General features: G+C 42.4%; 1 protein-coding gene and 1 long non-coding RNA gene across 2 annotated transcripts in view; one reads left to right on the top strand and one right to left on the bottom strand.

The window, feature by feature from the left end:
* Positions 1 to 16,322, bottom strand: part of LOC108875610 (uncharacterized) — a 25,245-nt gene extending 8,923 nt beyond the window's left edge. Inside the window, exons 1-3 of the long non-coding RNA XR_001959901.2 lie at positions 6,326 to 16,322; positions 5,299 to 5,415; positions 1,460 to 3,087 (exon numbers count right to left, since the gene is read on the bottom strand). This is a non-coding gene — a long non-coding RNA (uncharacterized LOC108875610). The remainder of the gene's footprint in view (positions 1 to 1,459; positions 3,088 to 5,298; positions 5,416 to 6,325) is intronic.
* jupa (junction plakoglobin a) overlaps positions 5,959 to 21,532 on the top strand; it is a 19,177-nt gene continuing 3,603 nt past the window's right edge. The window contains 13 exon segments of the mRNA XM_018664623.2: positions 5,959 to 6,112; positions 16,329 to 16,380; positions 16,791 to 16,958; positions 17,057 to 17,310; positions 17,664 to 17,902; positions 18,565 to 18,766; positions 19,119 to 19,263; positions 19,443 to 19,546; positions 19,656 to 19,994; positions 20,477 to 20,629; positions 20,748 to 20,867; positions 20,977 to 21,018; positions 21,020 to 21,128. Coding sequence (XP_018520139.1) covers positions 16,368 to 16,380; positions 16,791 to 16,958; positions 17,057 to 17,310; positions 17,664 to 17,902; positions 18,565 to 18,766; positions 19,119 to 19,263; positions 19,443 to 19,546; positions 19,656 to 19,994; positions 20,477 to 20,629; positions 20,748 to 20,867; positions 20,977 to 21,018; positions 21,020 to 21,128 — 1,888 coding nt within the window. The 5' untranslated portion in view covers positions 5,959 to 6,112; positions 16,329 to 16,367.

Here is a 21,532-nt window from a genome sequence, read left to right as displayed (position 1 = left end):
AAAAAATGTGCATCGTCTCTGGATGCTTAAGTTTATCTGCACTCTACTAATTATTTTTAAAAAATATGTATTTATTTATTATATTTATTTTTAATGTTCACACGTAAACATAAAACTAAACTCTGTAAGAAAAGATTTATTGGCTCTCATGAGTGCAGACATCAACCAATGCCTATTATCTCAAAAAGCCAAATATCAGCCTGATTAATTAGGCAACTGGTTAATCAGTTGACCACTTATTATTTTTGAATATAAAACTGAATTGTAGTAAGATTATATAAAAGGGAAAACAAACGTAGTAAAATAAAACTGGATGTTCTTTTGCTCTGGTTTAACTCAAATGCCTGCATGAACTGCACCAAGGTAGAAGAGAAATAATAATAACGTTGATACAAATGTGTTGCTGTTAAAGCTTATTGGTAATCAGCACTGTATCTTTAAAAATATTAAAAAGTATAATAAACCCTATTATATTTTAAGGAGTCTGGGCTTTGCTCAAATGATTACGATCCTGAACACTGTTTGTGTAAATTCTAAACAAACAACAGGTAAACAAGTCAAACACTAAAATTAATTTAACTCTGTATCATTTCAATTCTGTATTGCATTGTTTGGGCTCAAGCAGTATTAGAGGGTCTTGAACACACTGTGTCAAATAGAGGTACATCTGTCATTTCCCCATTTGGCTGTACAAGGAGGGAAATCATGTGCTTCTTGGTTCATATAATGTTCCACAGACTTCATTTTAGTTTGTATGTAGGTTAACCGTGTTTCCCATCCTGCCTCTGAGATGTTAGTACTTTAAATCTCAACCAACTGTGTTGAATCCACAGTGAATAATGTGGAGTTTACACACAAAGGTCCTATTCATTCCTCAGCAGCTTGTGTGTGTACAGAGGGTGCACCTTCTGTCACTCTCTGCTGCCTGACTCTACTGTATAAATAAAGGTAAACGCAAGTTATTGTCACTGCAAGACCTCAGCCTGCAGGAAGAAAACTATGATTAAAACTCATATTGTTAACACCTGACAGTTGGACATTAATTCGTACTTTCACAATGAGGCAGCAGCTTTCATCATGACAAATAACATAATTAACAAAACCAAACCGGAGAGGTCAAGCCCGGAGATAACTTGCCACAAATAACACGTTTTTTAATTATTAGCGACTGCTTCACTCACGTTTCACCGGATTGGAGCCGAAGCTGTGATTAAACTTAAGGTGTTAATAAAAAGGTTAGTGTTTGGAAGATGTTTAAAACAGGACAACCTGGATCTTATCATCAACACTTCCACCCACGGAGGAGGAGGACGAGGAATCCCACCCCGCGGCTGCGTTGTGGAAATTTCCCCTCACCAAGTTCAGGACAGTTTAAGAAACAACCACTAAAGTGACAAGTCTTCAACAGAACTGTGAAATGACAATTAGAGGTGAAGGGAGTGAAAGAAGTTAAACTTACATGTTTGTTTCATTCGTCTCTGTTCAAGGTCGTGGTCGGCGCTGAAGTTTCCCTCAGCAAACTTGAAGCTCAGCTGTCACCGCGGCTGGTCTGCACTGTGTTCCATTTGGTCATCTTGAAAGCGAGGCATCATGGGACATGTAGTTCTACAACTAAATTCTAATTTCCATCACACAACAGTGGACCATATAGAAAAACGTCAACAATTTATGATATATCTTTTGCTGTTTTCGTAAGAAAAGAGGAAACCTGAACCTCTGAGACTGACTATTGTAGAGTAGGAAGTCCACATAAAGGTTTCAGGTTCAAACCTGCAGTGATATCCTGATTATAAGTTACCCTACATATCATGTTCATGCAACATATAGGAGAAGGTAATAGACACCTCACATGGAAACTGAGCAAAGCTCTGTAATAGCAATTGGTCACATGAAATGTATTTTAAGCCAGAGAAATTACATCACACGCTGTGGATATTTCTGGTTGACCATATCTGACACAGAGAGTATACAACACATGACAAACTTTCTTCCCTAAATCCCAAAGACTATAATCTGATGTATAATCTGCAGATAAATAAACAAAGCTATCATTGTGCAATTATTAGCAACTATTTAGCAGTAGCTCTCATGAACATTAATGATTTAATCACATATCTTAACCAGACCAGTTCCATTAGGATCACCTGTCTGATTGTTGTGTCTGCCATTACAGCAACATCTGTAGTTATTTTTAGCCTCCTCTCTTTCTTTATCTGGAACTTACTAAACTAGTGAGGACGCCCATATGAGGATGGAGCTATTTGCTGAGCTATTTTAACCCCAATAGTCATGCACCAACCCTGCCTGAGAATGTGCAAAGAAATACTACAAACCCTCAAACTTACACACACACACACACACACACACACATCTGATCTGACTGAAACTTGTCTTGCTGAGTGTGAACTGATTGTGTGAGTCTCTGTCTACCTCTAGTGGTTAAAGTCTGAATGAACTGAAATATTTTACAATGATCATCTGGTTCAAAAGGTCAGTCTTAACTTTTGTGGATATCTTCATAAAATGAGGAATTCTAATTTTACATTCAAAAGTACTAATCAACAAAAAATAAAAGATTTTTATACCACAGGATTAAATGCTTCTATGTATTGCCGTTGACAAACAGTGTTGTTTGTTCTGGTCAAAGGCTCCAGGACTAGTGAGTTCATGAACCTTGAGTAGAGATTATTTTGTCAACTGCTGTTTCCAATGTCAAAAATCAACCAATGTCAAAAAGCTCCAGTTTGGTAATTCCTGGACTGAATCTGGGCAAATTAAAAATTCTTCTATTTTCTGTTCTCCTTGCTTCACTTTTGCACTTAAGTCTACAGTAAATGTCACAGTCACTAAAAGGTGTTTTAATACTCATGAGTACTTAAAAAGTATCTGCCTCCTGGTACAGGTGGCCAGCTGCAGCTTTGCTATCCATTGTTCCAAAATATTCCTCAGTAGACAGCTAACGCTACAGTCTCTGCATGTCTTCCATTTGTAGGTGATGATTAATAATTTACCACGGCCTCCATCTATCCTCTGAGCTAGTGGTCTGCTCCAGGCCACTTCCTCTCCCAAGGACAATGGGGCCATTTCCTGTGGGGTGAGAGGCAGAGGGCTAGGGAGAGCAAAACAGGCGAGTATTGTAAAGCGGGGACATCATATCAGTGTGTCCTGCCCTTGGAATGAAAGACAGACTCGGCCATACAGTGAGATTCATGGTCTGTTTGCTGGGGGGTTACAGGGGCAAGACTGGAGCCAAGTCTGCCAGACACCAATGCAGACATCTTTTTGACTCCTGCCTACAGGATGTCCGGAGAATTCCTCCTGGACACATATCTGACTTTGTGAGCATGTTTGTGGTGTGTTTTATTACACAGACAGAGAAAAAAAACATATGGAGAACCTTCTGCGTGTGAGCTCAATGAGTGTATGTAACCAAGCAGGCTCTAACTTATTCTCAGTGAGTCAAAACAGCCTGGACACAAAAATAATAATTAATTAAAATAATAACAATAATAATCAAAAAGGGAGAGCAACAAGTCCAAATTATCAAAAGGTGAATATTAAATCAGCGCTGAAGCCATAAAGACAGGTGGTTTTGGCAGGGTCAGCATGAGCTGCAGTCCCACATGAATCCAACTCTTTTAATTCCTGGCTAATTTTCAAAATAAAGAGGCTGCTGTGTTCAAAACAATAGCACCATTCATGTCACTGCAGCCTCTGTGTCCACTATCCAGGGATATCTGAGAGAGCCAAAACAAGTCAAAGACATGCAAAGCACGAGAGAAAGTCACAGTTTTGACAGCAAAGAAGTAGATTTCAGATGGTCAGGTTTGGGGATATGAAAGCACTGTCACATTCACTGAATAGTGTAATAAACATCAAGCCACACATGAAAACCCAAGAGGGTCAATTGGGCCTGAAGCTATTTTTAAAGACAGGGCTGCCAGTCCTCACTTACCCTGACAAATATAATGGCCTATATAACCAGCAGCGTCCCAGCATGCCTTGTCCCCCTCCATCCATGTCTCTTTTAGTCTAGGAGGCACAGATGATGAGTGTCACAATGGTCACATAAGAGAGAGGCGTGACAGTGTGCCCCAAGGCAGGACATAGTAAATAGCCTGACCTATCTGAGTATGTCATTCAGCCTGAACCAGTCACAAGTTTCTGCACACACTTTGTTGTTGTTTCAGACTTCAGTGCACAGCCAGTGTCTAAAAGTGGAGGGATTTTTTGTTTTTGTTGTTCTAACTCTGCATACCTATAATAAGTAAACATTGATGAGACACACTTTTTGCAGCCTGTAGTATTTTTAAGTCGCTCTATCATAGCCAAGTCTTTGTTTTGTTTTCACTACGCAGGGAGGAGCACAGATATTGTTACAGTGGTGCTCAGGCACTCAGCCAGTTGCTCCCCTCTTTAGTAATAGTCATTTTTAAAATCAATTTAGCCTCACTTATGGGACCTCTCTGAACTTTCCGCGTACATTCATTACAAACCTCATTCCCACATGTTGTGGATTCAGCTCTTTATAAATCTATGAATATATTCTGACGTCTGAGTCACCAAATGCTTTAGAACTCTTGTAATGAGTCAGCCACTCATGTTGAATGGATCGTTTTGGTTGCCTGTAAAGTTTTAATTATGTTATTGATTAAGTAGTATATTGACAGAAACTGAGTAAACTCAGTGAGAAGTTTTGTATTGGTTTAATATCTCTTTCTTAGTGAAAATGCCTACATTTACTGATTCCACCATCTACAGTGTGATTATTTGCTTTTTCAATCTTCTATAACAGTAAAGCGAATGTCTTCTGTTGGTCTGAGAAACAATCATTTTGAATAAATGGGCTTAAGTGCTTGTAGTATTTTCTGATATTTTATATCTAACCTGTTCGGTTGAGTGCAATTTTGAGACTGACTAAAACTGGAAGTAATTAGGTTTCATATTTTTGGTGATTTTGCTGATTGCACAAACCATTCCAACAGAGGAAACTATGAATCAGAATGCAATGGGATCTATCTATCCATCTATCTATCATAAAGATCTCTCTCCCTGTCTCACTCTCTCTTCAAATTCAAAGGTGCTTATTAGCTACGACAGTTTCAGAAACAATGTTGCTAAAATATCAGAATTCTCTCTCTCTCTCTCTCTCTCTCTCTCTCTCTCTCTCCTGCCCTCCAACCCCCACAGAAAACGACAAGAAGTGAACATTGTGTCAAACACATGACTCAAACACGAATGATCCATGATATCTTTTTCTGTGTAAAATGTGAAAATGTGTGAGCGGTGAAAGCATACTTTCCCGGCCGCGGTGACTCATCTCGTCGTCTGGTTTCGTGTCGTAATGAAGGTGTGGTCGGTCGTCATACAGGTACACGAAATGGTTGTCAACACAAGGCGCCGTCGTAGTCTCCTCTGAACAAAACCAGTTAAAACCACATTACATTATTGTACTATCAGCATGCTTGAGGTACTCAGAGGTTATAATAGTACTTTATAGTTAATGTTTTAAGGTATTGGTGTCAGTGTTAGTTTATTCAAATGTCTACAGAGAGCTTCGCACTTTGTTCTTACTGTATTTTTGCTGGGTTGGACTGGTGTGTGATGTGTTGCCTATTTTGTGGTAATCTATGAGCTATCTATATATGTATATAGTTTAATTTATTGTTTAGTTTAGTTTCAATTATTTCAAAACATTGATAATGCTCTAAATACACTGTAACTCTACACTCTTGTAGAATAAAACATCATAACCTTTGCAATGGTCGTTTAAAGTTTTGCTGTGATGTTCAAAGCGATCTTGCCTGATGCGGTTTTAAAGATGTAAACTTCAATTTGCTGTTTATTCGTACTGGCTACAGTTCCTAACAATAAAACAATCTTGAACGCCTCTCCCAGTGTGCAGAGCTGTGGCGACAGGGTGGGGTCGGGATGAGGAAGGCGGAGTCTGGGGCTGAGGTGACGCTTCTTTTACTCATTTTTGTTCAGAGGACTGTCGGCCAGCAGCGGAGAGAGTGGAGGGAAGTGAATAGAGACGCTGAAGACTGTCTCGTCCCGAAGAAAACAACACTGACCTGGGATAAGCTATAAACGCTTCCGTGTGTTTCGACAGGTAAGATTAACTAAACTTACGTTTACTTTCTCCAACAGTTTTTTTAAAGAGCTCACAGTGTCTTTGTCCCTGACCTGGTGTGGGATTTTTTTCTGTATGTTTTTTTTTTTCATTCTTTTGTGCGTTTAGGCATTTTTCTGTCCTGCTTTCTCTAAAAATGCCTATGTTTGCGTGGGACTGAGTTTGGTTCAGTTCTTCATCTTTTTTGCTTACCTTAGTGCAAATTCAGCTGTATTGTATTTGTAGTTCATTTCCGCATGCCTGAAAGTGGTCACTGCTGCCTGCTGTTTCGGAGAAATATGCGAGCTCTCCGGTCGCCAGAAGTTTGTTTTATTACGTTAAACTAAGCTGTTTCGCTCCCGAAAGTATTAATTAGCCATTTCTGTCGAACCATAACGCCGTTTAGCCCCGGTATCGATCATTTAACTTGACGTCACTTGTCAATGGAGTGCCACAGCGTCATTATTGGTGTCCAAGTTTGTGTGCGCGTGCACATTTGAGTGTCCGCGTGCGAGAGAGGCAGGTGAAAACACAGAGCTTAATAGCGCATGTTTTGCCAATATCGGTAATATTTTGAAGTGAAAGCAAAAAAGAAAAAGAATTAATTTCGGTGCTAATGTTACGAAAAACTTTGTTGACACTAATCATGTTGGCAAGACAACAACAAAGCATTTAATCCTATTGTTCCAGCCAACATACACTAAAGTAGAGCTATTAACTGGTAAGTGGGTTGACAGAAGATTAATTGGCAACTATTTGGAAAATCGATTTATTGTCATTTTTGAAGTAAAAGTGCAAAAAAAGACTTTCAAAAATAAGTACGTGGTCTTTTCTTGGTCCTCTATGATGATAAGTTGAATACATTAGAAGATCTCACTCACATTTTTCTGCCTTACAGAATAACAATTAATCAAGAAAATAAGTTGTGCATGAAAATGACAATAGTCTTAGTTGCTTCCCTCAGCTCAAATATTTGAGCTCAAACGGCAGTGAATAATACAGTGAGCTAATCGTGCACGGAGGAGTAACATCTGTAATGTATGACACTGAAATAAATCATAGCCCTGAATTTTACTGGTGTTACTATGGCTCTCATTCACTCCCAGTCTGCTGTTCATGCCAGAAGTGATGTCTCCAGGTGTTGCCAAATCTTCCATGATGTCATTACCTTTGCAGATGCTCTGGACTTGACAGAACAGCCAGTCCTGCTTAGTGAACACTGGAGAACCAATTTCCAATTAGATTTCATGAGTAAATCCACTGAAATTGGCATCCAGTTGAAATGACTTTTATCTTATCCGATTTTTCTTATGCGATTAAGTTGTTTGCAGTGTTCTCCACTGCCAACTTCTGGTCACATCAGAATTAGGAGTTAAACAGCTTTTCTTAAAAAAACGAGCCTCCCCTTCATTAAACATGAAATCACATTACCTATTGTTTGTTCTCTTGTTTGGATTATCAGCAAGTTACATCACCACAAGGCACCAAGAACAGCGCTAAACAAGTCTGTGGCATCCAACTTGTTTCCAAACCAATGTGTCCAGCTGAGCTTGGTGAATGTGTGTCAGGTTGAATACGACAGAGTGCCAATACTTTCTGCCAGACAGGCCTCACTGAGCTTGCCCCTGTGTCATCAAGTAGCGCAGCAGCAGACAGCACCCTAGTTGGAAAGCTGTTCCCGTCTGGCCTCAGTGAAGAGGGTCAATGGGTGGTGGGATGGTGGCGTGTGTGTGTTGGGGGGGGGGGGGGGTTTGACTTACTGTAGATTTTGCAGCTACAGCTGCGGTGGCACGGTGATAATCCCCCCCTCCTGCTTAATTCCCTGATACTGTCCTACATTAGCAGAGCAAGAGGCCAGGAGATCCTTCAGTTCATAAATAGGTCTACACTTTCCAAAGGGGATTACTGTATGGCATATATCCCTAACCTCTATGTGTAGCTGGGAGGATTTTTTTCCTCTGTAGATCCACTGTCTTACCTCGCCTCTGTCCCTGACCAGTCGTGCCTGACTGAGTACTTTCCAGGGGCTCAGTTACAGCCATTCGGCGCACATGTCGTGTGATCTGCTCTCTGTTTGCATATCACCCTTCTTCTGTGTTTTACTGTTCCCATGGAGAAGAGGACGAAGAGAGATAAAGTTTCCCGTCAGCGATGATAGGGGGGTTTGTAGTTGAAGTTTAGGGGAAGCTGGTGTGACAGCATCAAAATCTCTCTGTGGTTAACTTCCAGTGGTTTAAAAGGAAATCTTCATCAGACAATGCTTTTGTAAAACCAAAGCAGATTTATTCAACCATGCACCCTTTCAGACATCCACGGTTTGATTCATGAGTATTAATTCTGACCAACAGGGAATCAGTGGTTCATTTACTTTCAAAACTGATGTCTTAAGCTTTAATCTATAAAAGTAAACCAGGCAAGTGCAGCTAAACATTAAATATCCAGTAAAGAGACTGATTCAATACAGCTGACATTTTTTGAGTCTCTTTGTTTAAGATTAATGCGGTAATTAAATAATTGGCAGTATTGTCGGAAAACATCCATTCATGCAGAAGATTTCTGCTGTCACCGACAAAATGCCAAATCAGAAGCTTCCAGCAGAGCACAGTGGTATAATGCTGAGCCAGTAAAGCTGCTATTGCCCAGCTGAACCCTACCCATGACAGTCACTGAAATTAATTATTTACCTTCAACAGTTCTCTTGGTCGGATCAAAATGAGGGCAAGAAAATGTCCCTTACTTAAGACCTAATGGTTGCTTCCTCCCATTGGTCACACTTGTCACAAAACTGTATGAAAGTCTGCCACCTTGGTCATTTCAGGTCAGCTCCTAACGTAAGTCTAACAGCGTGCTGGAAATGGCTGAATTTGACTGTTTTCTTCATGAATACATTACCAGTGATATTTTTTTCATTACCAACTATGTATCCAAGCAGGGATGGAGTGAACTAGATTCCAGCACTGACTCAAAAGACAGTGTTTTCACAGTTGGATGATTTGGCTGAGCTGTACTTCTCAGCATAGTGACTCTGATGAGTCCTGCTGTGTGTGTTTTTCTTCTCCTCCTCCTCCCTGTCCCTTAATTACACTTCTATGAGAGATTGAGGAAAGTGAGGACAACGAGGGTGTGGTTGAAACTGAAAGCAAATCACCAGGGAGGCTTGACTTGTTAGATACGCAACCTTGGAGAACATCAGCATCTCACAAGAAAGTAAATTTTGCATATCGTCACCACTTAGTGAAAAATCTCATAACTCAGTTTCTGGTTGTTTTTCTTTGTTTTGCTGCTTTTGAAGGTTGTCATGCTCTCATGGGTTGAGAAAGCTGCACAACCCTGGGGCCCGTGAATACTTTACAAAACAGTGGATAAACTGAAAAATGCATGGGTCTTTTAGACAATCAGGGCTGCTATTCTCCCTTTTTCATTTCTTCTTTGTTCCTTAAAAGTTTGCATTTTAGTTTTTAAGTTTTCATGTGACAATAGTAACATAAAAAACAAATGACATGGCTGTTGTCAGTATAAGTCACTCAATTTTTAATAATGCTAGCTTTTTACTCTCCAGATATTTAGGATTTTTTATTTTTTTTTTTGTCTATTTTGGTTGTGGTTTGCATGCAGAGGAACAAACAGTAAACTTGTCAGCTCAACTCGTTTTATTCTTCAGGGTCCCTTTAGACTTTTGCACCGCTCTCCAAAGCACCCTCCTCCTCCTGCTCCCTCGTGCCTCAAATCTCCCTGAAAAATTAATCATCTGTCACATCGCCTCAGTGCTCAGCAGCACACCGATGCGTAGCAGTGGCAGTTCAAAATAAAAAAAAGAAAGAAAGAAACTCCTAGTCAGGCCATTAAATGGGGCTTTGGATGCAGTGTTGGCCGTCAAACTTGGCCCATGAACACACAGAGCCATCTTGATGTGCTTCAGCCTTTTTTGGTGGCATCCAGTGGGGACACTTGAGACCCAGTTTCCTTTTCACTCTGACAGTAGTCAATGGGACAATGCGGCTACTCTTTTCCTCTCTACCCCAAACAAAGTAGCACAGAAGCTCTCTGTGCTGTATCAGAGACTTAGTTCATCCTCTTCCTTCCTACCATCGACTAAACAACATGGAGGGGGGGCACATCCTACTTACCACACGTCCAAAGACAAAATCACAGCCCTTAAAACATGCTCTATGCTCAAAAATCAAGTAACTGGGAATGAAATGTTCAAATGATGGATTCGATTTTTTGAAATAGTGAAATGGAATCTCACCATTTGATTTCCACATCTTTTATGATGCATTGTTCCTGATAGGGAAGACAATCTTTGGACATACTTCTCCTTTCCCATATCAGATATGTGATAGACCACTTTGTGAACTTTGTTGCCGTATACTTAATTGCTATGTGGGGTACACCCTTTTTTACTCATTCACTCCTTCTTTATCAGCTTCGTGCAACTTGATCCGGCTCTGCTCTCAGCCACCTCCTCTGAGGCAGCTCACATTTCCTTTGATTCACAGCAAGATCCCACAGGGAGTAAACAACTACACACCAGTTTACAGCCACCATACTGCATCCATTGGCCTAATTTAAGTCATTTAAGTAGCTGCAGCGACTCAATCGGCCATTATCCATTCTGCTGCTTATTTTATTCATTGGCTGTGGTTGATTGTGTTGTTGGGAATGTTTCCAAATCAGAGAGAAGGAGAGCACGCTGTGCTGCATCTGCCACATTAAGACAAACTCAGTTTATGTGTTGCACAAGTGCACTGAACTCCAGCAGTATCTTGTTGTCTGTTCTTTCTCTGTGGGCTCTTGGCATGGCCACGTTGCTATGGTCTGGATTTTATCAACTGCCTGTTACAGTCAATTGACAAATGCTCTCCCTCCCTCTCCCTCTCCCTCTCTCTCTCTCTCTCTCTCTCTCGCTCTCCCTCAGAGAGCGAGTGCTTTTACAAAATGTGGACTTTACACTTCTTCTCAACTTAGCGCATGACGTGATACAGCATACTAGTTTGTCACTGTAGTTTGCGTATCCAGTATGTAGGAGTGGTTGTGAAATTGTGCTTTCTTCTAATAAACTTCCCCTGTCTGACCAGACAGCCCAGCAGTGTTGGTGAGTCAGATAATGTTGACCACCACTTCCTGTCACCCACCACAATAAATCCATTAGTTGTGCACCACTTCACATCCTCCCTTATTGATTTATAACAAACAGCTATGCAGTTAGTCCCCACTGCCTCCATAACATTGCTGTAACAGCTATTGTTGGACCGGGGAGTTTGGGGGGGGGGGTAAGGGACTTGTGGTTTGGTGACCAGGAAGGTTAGTGGGTGTGTTAAGCTGTATCCCAATGGGACGGCTGAACCCCAACTCTGTGGAGACGATGGAGAGAGCATAATGTCAACTGCATCCATGCCTGCTCTGGAGGCTCAGCTGGCTTCACTTGCCATTTAAAGTGTCAGGAGGATTGTGCTGTCAGAGTGCCGGGTGTTGTGTTAAAGTCCTGTGGGAACCAGTTTATAGTAAGAGGGAGTGTGGGTTGCATGTCAAGAGGCGTATATGTGACCCGGGTGTGTGCATGTGTGTGGGGCTGGCATATATGTAAATAGTTGATCTGTGTCTGTGCAGATGGCACAGGAAGCTTTACAGATGTGCAGTAACATAATCTGCTTTATTTGCGTGTCAGCCTAAACATGACATTAGCAAGCCTGTTAGAAATCACAGGCCACCAGATGAGGTTAAGTTTCTACAGCAAAGCCCTAATGCTCGGATAACCATCAGAACGTGCAATTACTATAAACAAATCATAGCACTCTTGCTGCAGTTAAAGGAGAGAAGATTGTTACCACTCTCACAACGATGATTATAGACATGAAGCTACCCGGAAGACAGTTATCTTAGTTTAGCATAAAGCTGTGTTAGCTAAGTGTAGAAATGAAAAGCTATAATTTTACAGTGGGATCAAGTGACCAGTCTGTCTTTTGACCTTTTTACTCTTCACTTTCTGGAAGACAACATCATTTTAATTAATAAAGTTTAGATGTGCTAGTTGATGTATTTTCTTTTATTTGGGCAGAGCCAGGCTAGCTGTTTCCTTTTGTTTCTAGTCTTTGGTGTTAAGCTAAGATAACTGGCCGCTGGCTGTAGCTTAATAATTACCACACAGACATAAGAACGGTGTCAGTTTTCTCCTGTAGCTCTCAGCAAAATGTCAGTCTATTCCCTTACACTTGACAGTCTTCTCCCGCAGGTGTGCAAAGGCCCAGAAGAACTAACTGAAAAAAACAGGCAATGTTATTACACCCCTTCCTGCCGAACAGGCATGAGGCTGAATAACAAATCACTGCGAACACTGCAGTGTATGTTAGGAGCCACTCTCATCTCCAGCCCCCCGGGCCTCTTCCCTGACCTGATTCATTCCTGCTGTGATACAAAGAACAGCTTAGACCAGCAAAGTAAAAATCTGGCTGGCTGGAATGTTTTTCATAACTATACCTACTTTTTATCTGCATTACTTGTTAATTATTGGGAGGATATGTGGAAGAGAATAAAATGTCACATCTACTGTTTAGCCTCTGTAGCCATTAGGTGTATTCAGCCTCACCCAGTTAGCTCAAACACCCACACAATCTGCCGCCACACCCTTGTTGAGAGCCTGTCACTGCTGAGGAGACACTCCCTGTCTGACATGCCTGTGGGGGGGGAGGACAGGATAGCCAATCTGTTCTCATGGCTGAGAACACAGTTACTCATCCACTGTCACAGCAGTCGTGTATGCTTAGTATCTGTTAGTTTCAGCAGTTGATGAGTGAGTCAGTGAGTTTATTTTAGAAAAGTTAAGTGTAAGAAGGAGTAAAACTGTGTGGACTTTTTTCAGCACAAGATTCACTGTCAGACTCAGGACAGATTTAATATACTATGTTAGTGTGGAATGTCACACTAGTGTTTCAGTATTGGGCTCTGAACAGTATCCATCTCTGCTTTTCTGTTGCAACTCGCTCACTGGCAGCTTTCACTGATATGCATTCCTGGTTTTACTGAGCAGGGTTTTTTCTTTTTTTTTTTCTTTTGGAAGAAGCCCACTAAAGTCATCCTACAGAGGCTGTTGCTTAACAAGATAGTGGGAGGTAACGGGTGTGAGGCATGTGTTTTTCCAGATTAAAAAGTGTGGCTCCTGTTACCGTGCATTTGCATGGGTGAATGACAATGACATAGAGCAAGGTACAGCGAAAGACTGAAAGGATGCGTCACACATTAACTGGAAGGGAGCAAAGTCCAGTCAAAGGTACATAACAGTCAGTACTGAACAATGCAAGGGGGGGGATTGAGAGAACCCAAGAGGGAACAACACTTAACCAGCAAACAAGTGAGCATGGCTTCAGACATCAGATGGGTCAGCAGATAAAACCCCCACAGTACAGTGCCTGAACAGATTTTCAGTAACCTAGGTGATATGCGGGGCGTGTCGCTGCATTGCAACAGTTGGCTGAACCCACTGCCTCGCCCAGGAAAACAAAGACTACACAAACACTGTCCCTGATTTACAGAGAACAGGAAAGTTCTGTGTGGACACTGCTGTAGTTCTTTGTAAAACAAAAGCTTGTGTGGGCTCTGTGCCCTTAGCAGTGGATCAATAAAATGTTTTTAGTCTCTCTTTTAAAAACCGTTTGGAAAGCACAGAATTTAAAGCTAAGGTGAGTCTGACATTTCATTTCTGTCAATTTATTCCCATTGCTATATACAGTAAAATCAAAAGGTAGATAGTGAGTAGTCATTTATCATCCTGACGGACAAGAAGGGGCCACTCCTTTAGTTAGAAAAGCTAGGAATGTACATTGTGTGATTACATGATTGCGAGCATAACTTCTGTCTGTGGTCTGATGAGTCAGTGCATCAGTAAGGTAACATGTAGCTGCAAGCACAGACAGTCCTCTGTTGCCTGGTCCTGCAGGATCTCATGCCAGACTGACTACAGCTGAAACTCACTGAGCTGCTGCTCCTTTTGAAGGTAAAGAGAGAGATAAAGAGACCTTACAAGAACATCAGGTTCAGGTGAACAAATTTTGAACACAACACATGCAGGCCCAGAACAAAACATGAGGGATAATGCCAGTGAGTTTGTAGTCCATCAAAGTGCCACAGAAGGAGAATAGGGGATAGACACTGACTAATGAGGAACATGCAGTGCACACACACTATTGTCAATTTCTTCTTTATACAGATTATAATGGAAAACAAAGCCCCCTGCAGGAGCTACACTGATGTGCATATACACCAGTGTGTGTACACACACACACACACACACACACACACACACACAGTGTTATGCCCTGGGGAGAAAAAGTGGGCTGGGCCGGCTGAGGGACTGAAACGCAACACAACACAACACATCCTTATGCAAAGCCAGAGGGCAAAAAGATGAGGGAGTGGTGCTTTTACAAATACATCATGAACAGCTCCAGTGTAAGGCGGAGAGACAAAGCAGTTCATCTCAGCACAAATTCCTTTACTACAAAACTCTGATTACAGCATGCGCCACAGTGTTAAGTTGTTAAGTTATGTAGTATGAATTTGTTCCGAGAAGTTTAATGTAAGCACAGGTAAAGGTGGTAATTTAAGTGCTTATAGCTCGTTTTATGCCAATACAGAAACCTGACCTCCTGGATTTTGGCCCCAACTTGTTTTATTAGTAGTAATGACAGAAGATAAGCAGACTTTATTGTGTAGGAATCACACTCTAAGCTATAACCAGCTGTTACACTTAAGAACCATAAGGATGGAAATATTTTTCCTTTATTTGCCCATTGAAGCCTTTGTTTGTTGTCTTTGCTGCGTGTAGAGCCCCACGGTACTTCCAGCGCATCTGTAGTGCTTGCAAGGAATCAACACACTCTTACATGCACACACACAAACTGCAAAAGGCAGTGTGCTCTGCAAAGAATCCTGTCAGTAACACTCAAACATCTGAAAACACTCGTAACTAGCACAGTGAATGCATTGTACTCGGTCATATGTCACATGCAGTGGCAGGCAGCTATTATAGATGCAGATTTTTGTGTGTGTGTGCGTGTGTGTGAAGAAGAGGATTTCTGTGGTGGATGACGTGGCAGACAGAAAATGATGAGATGTGGAGATAGAAAACACCCATGCATGTCCTAACAGTGAGAGGTTATTTTGGGTTTGTGGAGCCTCATCTTAAGATAATCTCTTTTCCATGTTTGGTCTTTATTTTTAAGAAACATAAGTGTTTCAATAAAAGAAGGGTCTTTGTGCATAAAGAACACCTTGTAGAAACATTTCATAGTTTTTAAGATTTAATATTTGACTCGTTATCCCACATTGTTCTGACAGGAAGTGACATGCTGTAGTATTTCAAAAGGTTTGGGATTCACATGTACAAACCAGTTTTGACATTTTTACACAGAGGTGCATGCATTTAGTGGTGAAGTGCATTAAAATTTAAGCAGAGTTGGTCTGTAAAACGACTGTTACTTGGAGACACAGGAAGATGTCTCTGTGAGGATTGAATACCAAGTTAATAATTTTAGTTATAAAATTATTTAGTAATATTTTTTTAGTAATATTTTTTTTCAAGAAAACAAGATGATGTAGGAGGTATAGAACAAACTTGCACCAACAAGTATAAAGACCCAGAGGGCAAGTTGGTGTTTTAGACTGTATGTATTTGAATTAGTATTTGAAATAGTACAAGCAAATGTTAAAGACAAGTTCCAGCAATTTTCTTAGGTTTAGGCTTGCAGGTGGTGAGAAGTATGCTAACCGTCTGTGCACACCCACCCACTGGAGTCGAAACCTGAAGAGCAAGTTCCTGATTGCTGTGTGTCAGCAGCAGGCTGCTCCCACGGCTATATGGGTGGAGGCCTGGGGTGAAAGGTCACTCAGGCTGGCTAGCATTCCTCACTTACAGCTGTCTCGCTGCTCACTTCGCCCTCCATTTCCCCTGTGAGCCAGCTGCTGCTGCTGCTGCTGCCCTGTGTTGTCATTTTAAGGTCAGGGTGCACTGCTGGGGGATGGTGGTGGTGCTGGTAGGTTATCTTGTGAGCTGTCATGCTGGAGTAGAATCTAAAAACTGAACAACACTCCTGTGCATGAGAGCAGAGACCTTGCTTGAATATTAATTAATTCATGACAGAATGTGGACGCACACTGAAGCGGGTCATTGTCATTCACAGCAGAAGAAATGGAAGTCCTGACTTCTTGTTTTGTTTTTTAGGTTTGCTCCATCACTGTTGTTTGATAACAGGAAGCAAAGATGGCAATGCAAAGTAAGTCATTCAGCTATTGTTCCCTTTTCCTCGTTTTCCTTTTCTTCAAATTTTATTTTAACAGTATAGTGATTTTATATGATGTTATGATATTATATGTTATTATATTTGTGCTATATCATGTACATCTACTACCTACTACAGTACTTTTAAAAGAGAATGCTGGAAGTTTTGATCACGACCTTTCCAACTTCTAATTATTGTTTTGATGTATTTATAGTGAGGTCACTCCCTGAAACAATAACTAAAGGTTGCTTCAATGTGGCAATAGATTTAAAACACACAAAAAGACTGTTATTAGTTAACAAAGTATAAGCCCTAAATATCCTCAAAACCCTCACTCCATGTTTACTACACCTGTTGACTGTGGTCTCCTGACATCCCACATTTCCTCTCTTCATGCTTGGTAGTGGGTGAGGTTGATAATGGTGTGGTGAAGGTGGCAGAGTGGCAGCAGACAATGTATGGCCTAGACTCGGGCATCCAGTCTGGAGCCACCACAGTCAGAGATGACGACGGCGAGTACACCACCTCCAAACACTACACTGTGACCACCACTGTCACAAGGGAACAGCCTGGTATGTTGACAAACAAGGATCTGTATGCATATATATCAGAGCTTTTGCCATAATTACTTGAGGTGTGTTTTATCATCGCCATCTCACTTTCTTGTTAGAGTTGGATAGCCAGTACACTATGACCAGAGCCCAGCGGGTGAGGGCTGCTATGTTCCCAGAGACGCTGGAAGAAGGCACAACCATCCTGTCTACTCAGACAGACCCGTCCCAGATGACCAACGTCCAGCGGCTGGCTGAGCCATCCCAGATGCTCAAGACCGCCATCATCCATCTGATCAACTACCAGGACGACGCCGAGCTAGCCACACGCGCTGTGCCTGAGCTCACCAAACTGCTCAACGATGAAGACCAGGTGATGAACGGAGAATGCTCAAACGTGTTCAAATTTGCATTAACTGGATCAATGGAAGATTTATAAGATGATTCTCTGGAAAGTTAAATTATCTTAAAATAAAAATAAATTACCTCAGTATCTTCTATATATTAAGACTTGTATATCCATTATGTACAGATTATTATAGTGCTGAAATTTCCCTTAATTTAAATCCTTTAATTAATAACAGTATGTATTTTTGAACAGTTAACCGGACAAATTTGAAGGCGAAAATGATTGAAAACGTATCTTTTACAGGGGGGGCACTCACTTTCTCTCTTATTTCCACCAGTCAAAATGAACTCCTCTTTCCCCCCTTCATCTCTCATCAGGTGGTGGTCAGCAAGGCAGCACAGATTGTCAACCAACTGACACGCAAAGAGGCATCGCGCCGCGCGCTGATGCAGTCCCCTCAGATGGTGGCAGCAGTGGTGCGGGCCATGCAGAACACAAGTGACCTGGAGACCGCGCGGGCCACAGCCAGCATCCTCCACAACCTGTCCCACCAGAGGGAGGGCCTGCTCTCCATCTTCAAGTCTGGAGGCATCCCTGCTCTTGTCCGCATGCTCAGGTACTGCTCGACAAAAAGAACAACTGATCATACAGTGATGAAGTTTGCAAATTAGGTGACTTATCACAGTTGATCCTTCTTTAATTCAGTGATGGAGAAATGCTGGAGAAATGTTCCCTTTTATTATAGTTTGCGTATGAAAGAAAATACACATCATAAAACATAGAGGTAGTTTCTGAAAAGACCTTCTGGAAATGTCAGCTGCATTTCTAGGCCCATTGTGCTGTTACATGAGTTGTTCATCTAATCCTTGTTGAAACATGCCAAACACAGACACCATGAAGTCATGCTGAGGTACTTTCCAGTGCAATTCATTTGAAGAACAAAACAAGAGACTCTGACTCATCATTTAGATGATAGAACAGGAGAAAGACATTATAGAAGAGAAAGAGATGTTCATTTCTCCACCAGCATTAACCTCAAAAGACAGTATTATGATGCAGCCACAAGGCAGTGTGAATCCCACCTCTTTCTCTACAGGAGCACACCATTGTTCCTCCCACTAGTTTAGTTTAGGCACATTCTTGGGTGAGTGCTGACTGGCATTCTGGAAAATGTTGGAAGTCACAGCCTCAAGTAGAAGTAAATGAGGGAGGTGGATAAACATATGGCAACATGGTGTGCCATCCTTTTTGTGATACCACCTGTTTCTCTTCCCCCAGTTCTCCCATGGAGTCTGTGCTCTTCTACGCCATCACCACGCTCCACAACCTGCTGTTGCACCAGGAGGGAGCTAAGATGGCCGTGCGTCTGGCCGACGGCCTGCAGAGGATGGTTCCCCTGCTGAAGAAGAGCAACCCCAAGTTCCTGGCCATCACCACAGACTGTCTGCAGCTGCTGTCCTACGGCAACCAGGAGAGCAAGGTGTGTGGAAGATTGTTGGTTAGATCTTGTGCTGCTACACATATTGCAATGGCTGATACATTTCATAGCAGCCAGGTGTTTTAATGTGAGACTGTTGAAGTTGTTCTGCTTGTGTGTACATGTTTTGTTTTGGGTGTGGCATGTGAACAGTTGTTCAGGTGCTGGCACAGAGAGTGCATGGGTGTGGTTATTTGTTGAGAGTAGTAAAATGAGTGACGATTAACTGGTGTTAATCTGCCTGGACAGGTCATGGCTTTCTTAAGAGGAACCTGAGGATTAAAAAGTAAAACTTGTTCTCCCTTAATCTCCACTTTGTGTACCTACACATACTCACAGTCCCTTTGTTTCACAGCTGATCATCCTCGCCAACGGGGGTCCTGAGGGTCTAGTTCACATCATGAGAAACTACAGCTATGAGAAGCTGCTGTGGACCACAAGCCGTGTGCTCAAAGTCCTCTCTGTTTGCCCCAGCAACAAACCCGCCATTGTAGAGGCTGGTATGTAATACTGTGTTACCACACACCTGTGTGTACAAGGTAGTCATACAGGTGTGTCAGCTTTTTTTGTTGCCTGAACTGTGGCTGCTGCCTGTCTTGTCAACCACAGAGTTGCATGACAGCACAATTTATGAGATGTTATTGAGGGCTGAGTGATTAAACTTCTTTGTTCCTTATAGGCGGGATGCAGGCTCTGGGCAAACACCTCTCCGGCTCTAGCCAACGTCTGATGCAGAACTGCCTGTGGACGCTCAGGAACCTGTCTGACGCTGCCACCAAGCAGGTCTGCATCCACATTTACATTCTTCCTCTTTCTTTTTTTCACATTTGTTTCATTTCCTATCCTTGTACACACAAATAACTCTCTGTACTTGCTCTCTTCTTGTTTCCAGGAGGGTATGGACAGCCTGCTGCAGGTGCTGGTGGGCCTGCTCAGCTCAGATGACATCAACATGCTCACTTGCGCCACCGGCATCCTGTCTAACCTTACATGCAACAACGCCCACAACAAAACCCTGGTCACCCAGAGCAATGGAGTGGAGGCACTGATCCACGCCATATTGCGTGCCGGTGAGAAGGAGGATGTGACCGAACCTGCCGTCTGCGCTCTGCGCCACCTGACTTCGCGCCACCAGCAGGCTGAGGTGGCGCAGAATGCTGTGAGGAGACACTATGGCATCCCCGCCATCGTCAAGCTGCTCAACCAGCCCTACTACTGGCCTGTCATCAAGGTAGAGAGGGAGGGAGGGAGAGGAGGAGGGAAGGGTGGAGGGGCGGTCTGGATTTGGGAGAAATGTGCTAATACTGAGAGATGGTCCTTTCAGGAAGATTGTGGAGAGGATCCTAGACAGGCAAGCAGGGGTAAATAAAATACAGGTGATTTGAGGTAACATAAGTTAAGGACTGTGAAAATGGGTTCACTCCAAAGATAAAGACTGGGGGAAAATGGGGAGGACTGGACAGATGGACAAAGAGGATGGCAGAGGGCAGAGAGCCATAGTCTCAGTCAGCCTGAACGAGCATGAAATGCACATGACAGCAGGAGCAGTATGTTTTACAGGACCGGGCTTTTAGAGATGAAAAAATTTAACATTTAACACACAACCACACGGCTTCCAAGTCTTGAAGTTGTTTCCCAGCCTTGTTCTGTTTGCTGAACAGTAATGGTGAATGGTATCATAATCATATCTTTGCCTCTCCTCCTTGCCTGAAGGCTGTGGTCGGCCTGATCCGTAACCTGGCCCTGTGCCAGGAGAACCAAGCCCCTCTCAGGGACGCCGGAGCGATCCCCCGTCTCGTCAACCTGCTGCTCAAAGCCCACCAGGACGCCCAGAAACACGGCTCATCTGCTCAGCAAACATACCAGGTACATGACAAAGGCTGTTTATGGTCACTGTGTGTGTTTAATGGATTGTGGAAATTGGTAGTTGTGGATTATTTATACACCCCTATGCCTTTTATGATTCATTCATCTTTGTTCTCAGGATGGAGTGAGGATGGAGGAGATTGTGGAGGGCTGCACAGGAGCTCTGCACATCCTGGCCAGAGATCCTGTCAACAGAGCAGAGATTGCCAACCTGCAGACCATTCCTCTGTTTGTGCAGGTAACAGAGGAACTTATGCTCTCACACTTCCTTGTCTTGATAATTAACTTCCTTTTTTGAAAAAAAAAAAAAAAAAAAAAAAACTCATTTCCTCACCCCTCCTCTCCAGCTGCTCTATTCTCCTGTGGACAATGTGAAGCGCGTGGCGGCAGGGCGTCCTGTGCGAGCTGGCCCTGGACAAGCCATCGGCTGAGATGATCGACAGCGAGGGAGCATCGGCTCCACTGATGGAGCTGCTGCACTCCAATAACGAGGGCATTGGTAGGACACCCAGATAATGCACTGCGATTAGCTTACCGTAATGTAGCATTTAGTCATAGGTGAAAAGCAACAAAGTCAATTCACTCAAGTGCTGTACTTACTGTAAGTGCCTTTTCCAGGTACTTGCACTGAGCATGACTGTGTCCATTTTGTGAGTCAGTATACTTACTCCACAGAATTTCAGAATGACGTATTGTGGCCTATATTTACAATGTGAACATTAAAATAGGGTGCAAGGTCAAAGTTCAAACTACCTACTGTATGTGGGTAGTTTGATTGCATGAATTGCACAGACTAATTGTTAAACCTGACACATTCTGCAGATTGCTATACATTAACCACCAATATGTATCTGAGTAACTTGCTGTTAGTTTCTTGGCAAGAGTAAGACAAGAAGATCCATA

Source organism: Lates calcarifer, linkage group LG5, assembly GCF_001640805.2.
Source record: "Lates calcarifer isolate ASB-BC8 linkage group LG5, TLL_Latcal_v3, whole genome shotgun sequence".
NCBI classification, from domain to species: domain Eukaryota; kingdom Metazoa; phylum Chordata; class Actinopteri; family Centropomidae; genus Lates; species Lates calcarifer.
This window is presented reverse-complemented; position numbering and strand designations above follow the sequence as displayed.